A 12,988-nucleotide genomic window follows, 5' to 3' on the forward strand; every position below is an offset into this window, starting at 1 on the left:
GCTATACCGCATTCCCTTCAGAAACCCTTTCTCGGAACGCTGCATCAGAGCTAGGCATTTCTTTCAGAGGTGGTGGCGTCATAAATATCTTTGTCGTATTTAACGATATGTAACAAAATACCTCGGAGGATCTCTTGTGAAGAGTAAGCGAGGTGTAATTCTTTTACAAATGTAGTAAAAGAAAATGAAAAAAAAAAACAAAAAAAAAAATGGTTGTGAATCGTCCCCATTCAGATCAAAGAAGCCTTATCCATTGGCTTCACTGTATTACAATTCATGACATTTAGAACAGCTAAACGAAACTTTGAACTTCAAAAAACCACACTGTCACGTCTGTAGAACACCAAACCACCTCACCACCGGGCATCAAATCAGATCTACGGCAGACTATCAGCATAATTTCATTTGTGTATTCACAAACAAAACTAAAGCAGAGGAAGAAGAAGAAGAAGTAGTAGAAGAAGAAAACCAAAAGTACGGTCACTGTCTTTCCTGAATGAAGGAGTTCTTTTCACACATTCAGGTTTCCATGAAGGTTCTGTTGGGGAAAAAAAGTACGTAAAACAAAACACCAAGGCTTTTGACAAAGCTCACGCACGACGAGTCGAGTCAATAATTCAAAGACGGAGCATTTTTCAGGAGGAAAAAGTGTCTCAAAGTTCTCAGCAGATCGGCTGAAAGATCCAGGGCTTTCTTTTTTTAAACCATGTGACAGGATGAAAAGATCAAGTCCCCATCATCAGAAAAAATGAGTTCTGGGGCTGGCCAGAAGCCTGGTGTCAAAACTTTTTTTAATGTTTTTCCCTCAAAGCTCCCCCTCCCATCCCCCGCCTGGCAGATCACAGCATTAGAGCCTCATTAAAGTCACACTACTTGAAACCCTAAACAAGTAAACAAACTCCTAATCTCAAATGTAGTTTTCCCCCCATCATACACTGCACCAGACCTAAATCCAGAGACCCTGCCTCGTTCTCCACCCAAACCAGAGCTGACAGCATTCAAGAAGGAACTCTCAAACATTCATCACGTTAAAGCTATCAAAGCGCTAGTTTAAACCCAAGTACGCTGCCTTACCCCTCTAATAACAACTCCTCTTGTACGACTTTTGTCAAGTGTTTTTTTTTTTTTTTTTGTGAGTTCGACAACAACAGAAAAGAGGCTACGAGAAGACGCTGTTGCTGTCTATGGTGCCGTACAGGTCTGCAAGTTTTTTGAAGCGTGGCCCCCAGTTGCTGAGGTAGTCATAGCTCTGTTCTGAGTCCGAGCTCAGAGATTCAAGCGAGCTAAGCGATTCCGCCACCGAACCGGTGCCCTCAAAGGCGTAGGTCTGCAACGAATCGTATGGTGGTGCTGTCGGGTCTACATCGGCTTCCTTCAGTCGGTCCCAGATAAACTCTCGGAACAACACGTTGTCTGGGAGTGTCTTGTACGCCACCCTGGAGGCCGTGGACTGCGGGTAGGAGAAGAATGTCGGGGTCTCTGGTGTGACATCCCGTCGGACCTTGGGGTCACGCATGATGTTGAGGTTGCGTAGGGCGACCATGTCAAAAGCCTCTGTATCTTCCTCGCCACCACCTTCGTCATCATAGCGGACAATATTCTCCCGCACATCTCGCTCATCCTCCAGGATCAAAGGCTCCTTCCGTCTACGCCGCATTGTCACAATCAGCAGAACAAGCACTGAAAAATGCACACACACACACACACACACACACACACACACACACACACAGGATCTGTAAAGCTCTGCCTTCATTTAAGTTACTTAGCGAACTCCTATTAGGCACACTTTATTAGCTCATTATAGTAGAATACAGTTAATCAGGGCAAATTCTTGGTTTTATCCATATGATCAATTTTCTTTCAGTTCAGCCTTAACTACCGTATTACTAGATTATTATCTTATTGAAAATGCCAAGGTTGCACTGGCTTCCTCTGATCCATTAGAACGCTCAAAGGCTTTGAACTTGTCAGAGAATACAGAACATAAACTTTAATTAGATTTTTATAATGTTCATTTCTATTTTTTCATTCAGTGTAGTCCTCAACAGGATTTTGAACCAGCTTGTTATTTATATTATACCTCTAAACTCCAAATGCCCTTGAATCCACATCAGGTCTTGTGCAGCATACAGTGCTCAGATGTAGTATTAACACCTCTACCACCATGTTTCTCGAATTATTTTTAATCATTGCTGTCATAAACACACACAAAAAACTTCATAAAAAAAAAATCACCAAAAGGGCAGTAGATATATAAAAGGGTGAATATTTTACGATCCTGATAGAAAAGCTGGTTGTTACTGGTGTTTTACAACTTTTCATGAGTATGAATGAATAAATGATAACTTTAGCTCATGCTTAAACACATTAGACATGAACTGCAAGACACTATTTGAGATCTGCAGTTCTCAAACTGCAGCATAACTTCTCCACCTCCACATATTGTTTGTGATTCCTTACATTTTCACATGACTTTGTATGCTTGTATCACATTATGATGCATAAAGCCAATTAAGCAGCTAACACGCCTTTGCATTGTTAACAGGGAACTTGGCAACGCTACAGACAATGTGTAATAACGCATTGTCTGGATTTACTTTGATCAGTGTACAGTTAGTTATGGGCTATATAGTTGTACTGTAAAAGTGTCTGTGCCAGTCACAAAAGCAGGAAGGATGTTAAATCCCAGAGAGGTGGTACAGTTAGCTAAAAGGGAATTGGAGCACAGGAATATGACAGGGTAGGTGCAAATGAGGAGGGAAGGGCTAGGGTCAGGAGCATTTTGTAAAACCACGCCACAAGAAAAGGGTGAATGGCAGCTAGTTTTATTTAAAAGCAGGGAAATGAAGTATGGCATGCATCTGCAGTCTCGCAAGGAAAAAAGGGCTAATGGCTCACATGACAGAGTGTAGAGAAGTGACACATGTATGAGGGACATACACTACTAGTCAAAACATTTATAAAAAACACATTTTTCCAGTTGTTGTTGAGATTTAGGCACTTCAAGTAATAACCTAAAGTGATACAAAGTCCATTCACCTTAAAACTAAATGTAAGGTCAACAAAGTACATATTGGTCTGCAGCAATGAAAGTAAATGAAGCTTAAACATTAATACAAACACTGATACAGGAAGAGGTGGACCAAGTGTCAATTTGACAGGTGGAGTGGCAGTAAAATAGACCTTGCTAAGATGGCAAAATAGGAAAACAGGCTAGTGTGGGCCATGTTACACTGGCAGTGGACTACAAAAAAGTCTTGATCACTACGATATACATGTCCTTCCAACTCCACAAACCTTGGTCAGTGGGTAGGTGAAGATTCAAGGTGTAACAACCTTATGTGTTGGGAATGGGGTGCTGAAACACAAGCGCAAGGTTGGTTTGAGGAGCAGGGTTTGTAGGTGGTATCAGATGCAAGTAGAAAACTACAGGTTCTTTAGAATAGATTAGATTATATTGGACTAGATTAGATTAAATTTAGCACAGGTACAAAGCCAGTAAACTGCAGTTAGCATCCAACCAGAAGTGCAAAATACAGTATTAGTCAAGTCAACTTTATTTGTATAGCGCTTTTTACAACTGTTGTTATCACAAAGCAGCTTTTACGCAATCAGAAAATAGTAAAAGGAAAAAAAAGAAAAATAAATAACATAAAAAAAGACATGAATCTAAGACAGTATTATTAAGTGCAATGACTATAGCAATATACATATACCGATTAATGCTCTCAATGGTGGGTAACTGCGTACCTGTGATGCGTTGGGTGGTTTTCACCACCTGCTGAAGCACTTTACAGTCAGATAGGGAGCAGTTGCCGTACTACACTGAGATGCAGTTTGTGAGTATGCTCTCAATGGTACAGCGATAGAAGTTCACCAGTATCCTGGGACACAGGTGAGCTTTCTTGAGGCTCCGTAAGAAGTGTTAGGTAAGTTGGATATGGTGTTGTTTTAAGAGAGCAAATGGATCGTTTGTTTTATAGAGCTAACAGTTCTATCTGAAGGTGAAGTTAATGGAGCTTTTGAAATGAAGAAGCTGAGATAGGCAGGTTTGGTGGTTGAGGTGAGAAAGCGTTGGCAGGCATGTTAGATTACAATTAGAGGTAGGTGTTAGGGGTTCTGCAGCGAATTCTGACACACCCTTGCTGGTTTCATTTGGATAAGGAAGCAGTGTGTTAAGGCCAGCAGTGAAGGAATTAAAAAAATTATCTGAAAGGCTATTCAGTGGTTGCGCAAAAGAGAGGCTCAAGGTGGTTGGGGAGGGGCAACGTAATTGTGCATATGCAGCACAGTGGGTAGATACAGGCTGTTTTTAGCATTTACTGTTTATGTAATGTCATTGATGTAGTGTGTAAAATCCACATGGAACTGGTGGCCTTAGTCACAGGGGAGGCTGATGTGGATTTATGGCTATTGATGTAGAGTGAGTGTGTAGTGTGTACGGTTGGGGATGTACTGTGTAGCTTCTACATGGAACTGGTGCCACTGAGCTTGCTTTAACTGGGCCAGTGGAGGCAGGTACGGTATTAGTCACCATAGAGACCAATTTTGATCTACAGTTATTGAAGGAGTGTGGTTGTGTAGTTGTATACATTTCATGAAAACATGCTCATACTCCACATGGAACTGGTGGCATTAAGCATGCCAGAGGGCCTAGGTATGTGGTAATGAGGTTGACTGGCCTTTGAAGTGAGCTTGAGGTGACAGTCCTCACTGCTGACCCCTCAGGAGGTGTTTTAGGCTAATTGATGAGGTAGCTGCCTAGCTTATGACTCCTATGGCGGTGTAGGGATGTTAAAAAGTCAGCAAAGGGAATGAACTGGGCCCCATGTGTTACCCTAATCATTTTTTTTGCAGGATTATCATCCCATCCTATATTCTGTTTCTGAGCCCTGAATATTATACCTTACATTCACACAACAAAAATTTTTTTGGGGGTCGTCTTTTATGAATCTGTCTGAGTTTGTCAAAGAAAACAGCTGGATACTTAGAGCTAACCTTGTGTTGTGACAGCGTGAAAGTCTGAATCACACTTCAACAAAGTAGAGAGATGAACTTTCTTGTGTTGTCCTCATGCAACCTTCTACACTCAAGCGCATAGACACACATCTTCAGCTACATAACCTTTTTCTGAGGGCAGAGAACACTCTGAATTGAACTTTAGGAGGAGGACAGGATATCTGAGAAGCTTGTCTAGTCCCTGGTGTAGACTACAAGACTGAAGTCCTTGATTTGCAGCTTTGTCACAGTGAACTGGAGAGAGAAGGGAGGATTTATAGGGTGTGGAATGAAAAATCAGTTGCAAAATGGCGAAGCATAATCTGTCTCCCAAATATTAGTAATGAAATACCGCCATTTATCTTACATTCCTTTACAACAATGCTCTTGAGCCAAACACAACTCACATAATTTGACATAAATTGTGAATTTTTATTTTAACTGTTAACTGTTACCTTAATGGCTAAAGTACTGAGAGTAATAACAGGGGATTGATTTCCTAGATTAATCATAATAACAGGTGTCTGCAGAATCACACTGAAGTAGCAGTAGTAGTACCTCTGCCATGTGTCCTCGTAATCAGCCAAGCAGCACAGACATGTACTGCAAAATGCTTGGAAAACGAACAGCTTTACTTCGGTGCCAATTAAAAATGTAAACTTGGCTATGGCAGCAAGTGCCAATGCTCAAGCTTGTGTTGCTATCAGTAGCCTACTGTGCAGATTCTTGATTGAGCCAAACACAACCCACTATTAACAATCAAATTAACCCACAATTTATGCCAGCAATAACAAAACTATCTCTCACTTTTATAATTCATTGAAAATAATCGGAAAGAGCAAATGCTAAACTTTCAACCATTACCACATGTGTGTATTATTGTTTTAGCTCTGATTAAATTGCATTTTATTAAGTTAATATATATATATATATATATATATATATATATATATATATATATATATATATATATATATATATATATAAAATATTTATATATATATATAAGTGAATGTGTTGTGTTGTGTGTACATTTTTACATTTTCATCATGTTCTTATTTGACATCAAAACCAATGGAAAAAGCTGAAAATACTGTAGTGAAGCAATTGGCAAAACAACAATGTAAACCTAATGCTTATTTTGTACTTAAGATGATGTGTGTAAAGCTATATTATAATATAGAAATAATATACGCTAAATTGCCAAAAGTATTCACTTACCCATCAAACTCACTGAATTCAGGTGTTCCAATCAATTCCATGACCACAGATGTATAAAATCAAGCACCTAGGCAGGCTGACTGCTTCTACAAACATTTGTGAAAGACTGGGTTGCTCTGAGGAGCTCAGTGAATTTCAGCACAGCACCGTGATAGGATGGCACCTGTACAACAAGTCCCATTGTGAAATTTCCTCACTACTAAATATTCTACAGTCAACTGTCAGTGAAACACAAATTATTTACACCTGTGAATGACAGCAACCCAACCACATAAAATGACAGAGTGGGGTCAGCGGATGCTGCAAAGTCAGCTACAGACCTCCAAACTTCATGTGGCCTTCAGATTAGCTCAAGAACAGTGTGTAGAGAGCTTCTTGGAATGAGTTTCCATGGCCGAGTAGCTGCATCCACGCAATTAAGCAGTTTCAATTAAGAAGTTTCAGCTGCAGCTCATTCACTAATGCTTTTTTTTTTGAGAAACTCAACTCAACTGGCCTGTTTACACCTGTCATTATCATGCATTTTTCACATTTGGATTTCACTTGTATGCATGAAAACCCGGATTACAATCGGGTCACTCAAACCACACTTAGAGGTGGTCAGAGATGCATCCCGTCCACATTTAATACAGTTGTAAACAGAATGCATTTCTTTTGATCGGATTCTCAACCATCAGGCAAGCCGAAATATGAAGAATATTGTGTAATGATTACTGTGGGTCTTGGCTTCTCTCTCTCTCTTGCTCTGTCTCCCTCGCTGTGTGTGCTGTTTCTGTGTGTGTGTGTGCCTGTGCAGACCCTTGCTTGCATGTATACTTGTTTCCTAGTGGTTTAAACAGTCCATTAAGTTGGGGCATTGGTGACCCACCACTGTTACTCTAAACTGTTCACTGTCTCCCAGAACAGGACAGTTTGGATGAGAAACCATTGTTTACAGGAAGTAAAAAGAAAATGATGTACAGGAAGGTGTGTTTTTAAAAGGGAAATTAACGTCATCTGCTCACACGGGGTGCATTTTGCACGGGGTGCATTTTAATAACAAGTGTAAACAGAATTCAGTCAAAGTAGATCTAGATACTGTCTGGACACAAAACGCATGGTAATGGTAGGTGTAAGCAATGCCAGGTGTGAACAGGCCCAATATATAAGTTTTTCGGAACTCATTTTAGTTAACTTAAAAAACAAATATGTATTTAGTTACTTTCATATTTTAAGTTGGCCTGACTTTACATTTTGTACAGTGCAGTGTTTAGGCTGAATTTTAAGAAACATCTGTGTCTGCGCTTATTGAAATTGCTGAAAATATTTTGATATTAGAATGGGAAGGTTCGCCATTCTTTCAAAACATTTCCTCAATTGGCGTTTTGATGATGGTGGAGGAGAGTGCTGTCTACTGACATCAGTCTAAAATCTCCCATTAGTGTCGAAGTGGCTGGAGGTCTGGTGACTGTGAAGGACATGAATTCTGAATCATATTATTAAAGGAGAAGAGTAGACTTAAAGGCAAAAATAGCCATTGTGCCTCAGGAAAGGCTAACTGAATAAAACTATCAACACATCAATACAACTAGAGGTGAAACCTCCACTTCCTAGACAGCTGCGTTGACATGCAAGTCAAGTTGGCACTCATTGGATAAAAATGGGTGGAAGTGGATTTTGGAATTTCCAGCATCTCCCACCATAACCTCTCTCACCCATCCCATTCCTCTGCCACCCCATCCCCCATGCTCTCATACTGGGTCTGAAAATAACCAACAGTGCCTGATGTTGACTGGCAAATGCCTAATGATCCTCCATCTATCAACCTCTCAGCAGGGAGAGTGAAAAAAAAAATCGCTCGGAGAGCTCAATATGTCTCTGCTCTGCGGTGTGTGGAATCTGCGGAGCTCCTAAAGCTCAGGGAAAGCGAGGAAAGAAAGTTGGGGGGTGCTGATGCTAACACCGTGAGCAGGTGTCGAGGCGCCGGACTGATGGTGGTTGTGGTGGTGGTGACTTGGGTGTCAGGTGCCAATCTTCCTGCTGCATGCGCTAACGAGATGCACTGAAGTTCAGGTGTCAAAATATGTGCCTGGGAAGTGAAAGCGTCTACGGCTTTATTGTGACTTTACCACTTAGCCCAGTGAGTCAAAACTACCCTTGATCTTGTTTTCCTGATGTTACGAAACTCCCAAAGAGAAACAGGATTTTTTTTTCTCAGAGAATATCCCAATTACATTTAATAAAAACGTGGATGTGGCTCAATTTCGCACTTTAGGCAGAGAAGCTCAACAAAACATGAATTCCAGTATGTACAGGAGGAGCAGAAGCTTACACTGGTATGACCAAAGTTTCCTTAGTAGTCCTTGGCTTGGGAACACGGTTTTAAAAGTGGCTACAATTGGGATAGAAGCTACTGAAGCCTCTTAAAACTTGAAACTTCCAGAGAAATGTTCTTGTGAGATGTAGTTTTCATCTTAGCCTTTAGGGATGTCCAGACTGCCCTGAGTTCTGACTCAGTCCTTATCTGCTTTAAATTGGGATAGAAGTCCAAACTGTCCAGAGGTCCCTGAAGAGTGGTTTGAGATCCACTGTTCTAGGCTATTGAAAGTGGTTCTTTACCTTGTTCCTGGAGTAACACTGCCCTGCATGTTGTAATGTGTTCATACTCAAAAACACAGTTCACCTCAGGAAGGGCTTATTAATTAATTAATTAATTAGTTTTATCAGGAGTGCTTCTATTAAACTGCTAAGGACCTTTCAGGCACTCTCATTTCCTACAGAGCAGCTCGGTGAATAAGCTACTTTTATTTTTTTTTGTCAAACTATATTTTAAAAAAAAAACATAATTTTCATCCTTTTCCAGGTTTTCATAACTGACTGTAGATTTATTGATGCATAATTTTTCAGAATTTGCCGCCACCCTGTGCATCAATGTCAAGGGACTGCCAAGAAAATACTTGGAGGTTCATCAATTCTCAGACAAGCATTGACACTAAAATTGTCATGTCATGGCTATTCTTTGCTTGGTTAAATGGTTTTTCTAGGTAATGGAAAAATTGTGTAGTTCTTTAAATCCACATACAGACTTTGGACTGCCGGCAGGCTGTAAGTGTTATTACAAACTTCTATTACCAAGGAATAGCGCCACCAGTTTGTGCAGATATCCCTTAGTCTGTAATAAGGGATGGAGTGGAGTTTAATGGAGTTAAATAACCTTTTATTAATGGTTCTATAGAGCACCAACAATGATTCCAGTACTGCTAGTTATCTTCTCGGGGTCCTCCCAGTATCTGGGAGTCTTCTCTGGGTCCTCCCAGTATCCAGTAGGCATGGTGTGTGGGTGCCTTGCTAAAAGATTTTAGTAAGGTCTGGTAGGGTTAACTTTTAACCCAACACCTGACTGGCACCTAGATATTTTCCAGATTCCTTGACTGGCTGTTGTGTGCGGCTCGCTTTCCATGGCTGGTCATAGCACCTAACTAGCTTCATTAGCTTTCACAAAATGCATGACTTGCTCTCCCTGGCTAGCTGTAGCACCTGGTCTACTTCATCGGCCTCCCTGTGACACAAAAAGTCGAAATATCTATTATTTTGTTTTTTTAAATCTGCATGGACCTCAGCCTCTTGGCCCTCTTGGCCTCTTGGCCCGTTGTCTGGTCCGTAATCTAGCCCTGGACGGATGGTGCTGAGGTGGGATGATGCATGCTGCATAGATGAGCTCCAGTCAGCAATTCCTCCCACTGAGTGCAGTCCTGTGATAGGTGTACCATACAACCTCCAAATGTTTAATAGAACTGCAATATCTTAATATACATATTTTAAATGAGGTTTCAAGTATCTACATACAGTAGTTATTCTTTCATTTCTAAAACTGGCTACTTAATCTGCTAGCCTTCAGCAGTTCTAGAATCTTAATAAATGATTACAGCAAACACTGTGTCCATAAAAATGCACTTGCAGCATCAACCCCCTCCCCTGCTCCCCGAACCTCCAGGATGATCAAATCCACGTTATCCTGGATTTACTGTAATTGAATTGTGTAAACGATCCATGATGTGCAATCGATGAGGAACAAGACGAATTTTCAGCGCCTCTTTCTGTCTCTTGCCTATGTGCATTGTTGTAATAGACTGAAGCTGGGGATTCAGTTGTCTCACCTGTGTCCATTCAAGCCAAACTCTGTCAGCGTCAGCACTTACCTCTGCTGACATATCAATCAGAAAAAGCCACTCTACAATACAGCCTTATAGGCTTAGCGCACAAATGAAAACGTCAATGCCAATTCAAGTCACTGCATAGCAAAGATGAGGTATGATCAAGACAAAATAACAGTGCAAAGTAACAGTTCTAAGTGAATTATTGTTTGATAATGATTTATTTACAAGTGAAAAGTGCATTTTTTTACTGTTTGCTGTGACAGTTTAAGATGATATTTGTGCTATGTTGCTTTTGAAAAACTAGGCCAATATAAGTGCAATACCACTAAAAAGCCTGAAATCAATGTTTGTTTTTTTCTAGAATAAATTGTGTTCAGTTGCAGATAAAGGGCTACAAAGGTTAAAATATGATAGTCTTGAATTCACACGTTTATCTACTAAATATTTAGTAGGCAACTGAGATTCTGAGAAAAACGATTTAGACATATTCAAAATTATGATTTAAGCTGTAAATGATAGTATAATGATGGAGAAAGCTTTTTTTTTAAAACTAATACATAGAATGCCTTATAATTTAGGAGATAATCAAATAAATAAAAAAAGAATTCAAGAATAATATATTGATTATTACTTAATTGTTCCTTGTTGTTCCCATTTGACCCAAAATCTGAAGTTAAAACATAAAAACACCATTTAGTGGACTGCAGTGTTCTGATCTACACTATATAAGTAATTATTGAATAAAAATAACAAAAACTTTCATATAAGTGGTTCCAAACTTTAAATAGTACCAGACATGTCCATAATCTATCATTTAGAAATCCCAGTACTGATAACACTACGTTCCTTTATTAATTTAAAATGTACACTATATTACCAGGCGTGTAACACAGTGCCATTATCTGGATCTCTATCTGTTTAATGGTCAAAATCAATCCATTCAAATTTGACTTCAAGTCTACATAAGTTAACGGGTCATTTAAGAGTCGCTTCATTACACTCTTCTGATTAAAGAAGATGAAGCATGAAGTAAAATGTGCAATGAACATTCGAGCTGATATATACATATTTCAGTGTATTTAATGATTTATTTATTGGAGACTCTAGCACAGATCTGCTGCCCTGTGGATCCACAGTGTGTGGTCTGCAGCAGCTATATACAACATATATATACAAACTTATTTATTTAGTATATTTGACAGATGTAGTGTTACTTTGGAGTACATTGTTACATCCAAATACTTCCCTGAAGTAATTTGGTAGCTATGTGGATCCATAAGCCAGTCATTTCGCAAGTACATAAAATAGGTCTTAGCAAACTTGCTTGAACCTTTGTATACTATACTGTTTTCATTTAGAGAGTAGCTCTGTTGATAAATGAATCAAATAGTCAACCAAGCTTATATAATCATTTGTTTCTGACCACAGAACTTCTCCATAACCAATACCCTTCTCAACCTCGCAGCGGAGTATCTGATTCAGTCATCTGAGAAACACAGTCAGTATTGGAAGTGAGTTCTAAGTTCAAAACAGGCATTTCTAGCCAAGTGAATGGTGAGTGAAGAACTTAATCAGAGCTTCTAGATATAGAAGTGTATCGCTTGACATTTTCAGGGAGTAGGCGATAGGTTTCCACTTGATTGAGGAGGAGTTATGACCAGAGGTTTTATAAATACAAGTCCAGACCAGGCTGCTCACACAGGCTCTGTCAATAATCGCTTTCAAGAACCACTGTCAGCACCTATATTTGCTGAGAATGTTCAGCTTATGTCAATACATTTAGACAGCATTGGGTCAAATGGGTTATGGATGTGTTTGAGTATTGTAACATAGTTTCTGCTGCGAACAGAACTGAATGTAGATAAGGCTAGGGATAATTTATGTAGAAAGGTCTAATTTAGAATGCATTATTATTAAGAACAAGTTCAAACTCCAGTGTCATATGTCAAAGAAGATGCACATGCTAATCTTCACCCTCCTGGCATGGTGACATTGTAGGGGGAGTCCCAACTAGTAGGTGGAAATTAGAAATTACTAAACTTACTAAAAATACTACAAATGATCACAAGTGTGATTGTGAATATATATATATATATATATATATATATATATATATATATATATATATATATATGAGCTGCTATATGTCAAATCCTATTTGTATGGAAACTTTTTTTTTTTCGCAAAAAATCTTATTAGTTAGAAATAAGACATTATTTTGACATAAATAAAAATTGAGGAAATGTTTCAAAACACATTTATTTTAAGGTGGGGATCTGGTGTGAGCATATTTAATATAATATTTACTGTTTTAATTTATTGAGCAAATTCTAGGGTATGACTTTTGAACTATTTAGCTTTGTGTATCCACAGAAGGCACACAAAATAAAGAGTACTCAGTAGTCAGTAGTATTTGTGCAACAGCACTGTTAATTCTTCATTATAATAATCTATTACAATGTAAATATAATGGGTCAAACACAGCATCTGCTTCACTGTCCTTATTTGACTTTACATCTGGTTAGTTCAGCTGTTTGCAATAGTGCAAAATGTTAGTAAAACGACCCTATTGGCACCATGTCTAATACTAGGCGTGGACTAGAGGGGTTTCAGTGGAACTGTGTTCTCTG

The 12,988-nt window shown here is 39.2% G+C and overlaps 1 protein-coding gene across 1 annotated transcript in view; it reads right to left on the bottom strand.

Moving 5' to 3' along the window:
• Window positions 1-859: 859 nt before the first annotated feature.
• Window positions 860-12,988, bottom strand: part of LOC140536643 (cadherin-7-like) — a 180,789-nt gene continuing 168,660 nt past the window's right edge. Inside the window, exon 12 of the mRNA XM_072658570.1 lies at window positions 860-1,680. Coding sequence (XP_072514671.1) covers window positions 1,160-1,680 — 521 coding nt within the window. The 3' untranslated portion in view covers window positions 860-1,159. The remainder of the gene's footprint in view (window positions 1,681-12,988) is intronic.

This window comes from Salminus brasiliensis, chromosome 1 (genome assembly GCF_030463535.1).
Source record: "Salminus brasiliensis chromosome 1, fSalBra1.hap2, whole genome shotgun sequence".
Lineage (NCBI taxonomy): Eukaryota > Metazoa > Chordata > Actinopteri > Characiformes > Bryconidae > Salminus > Salminus brasiliensis.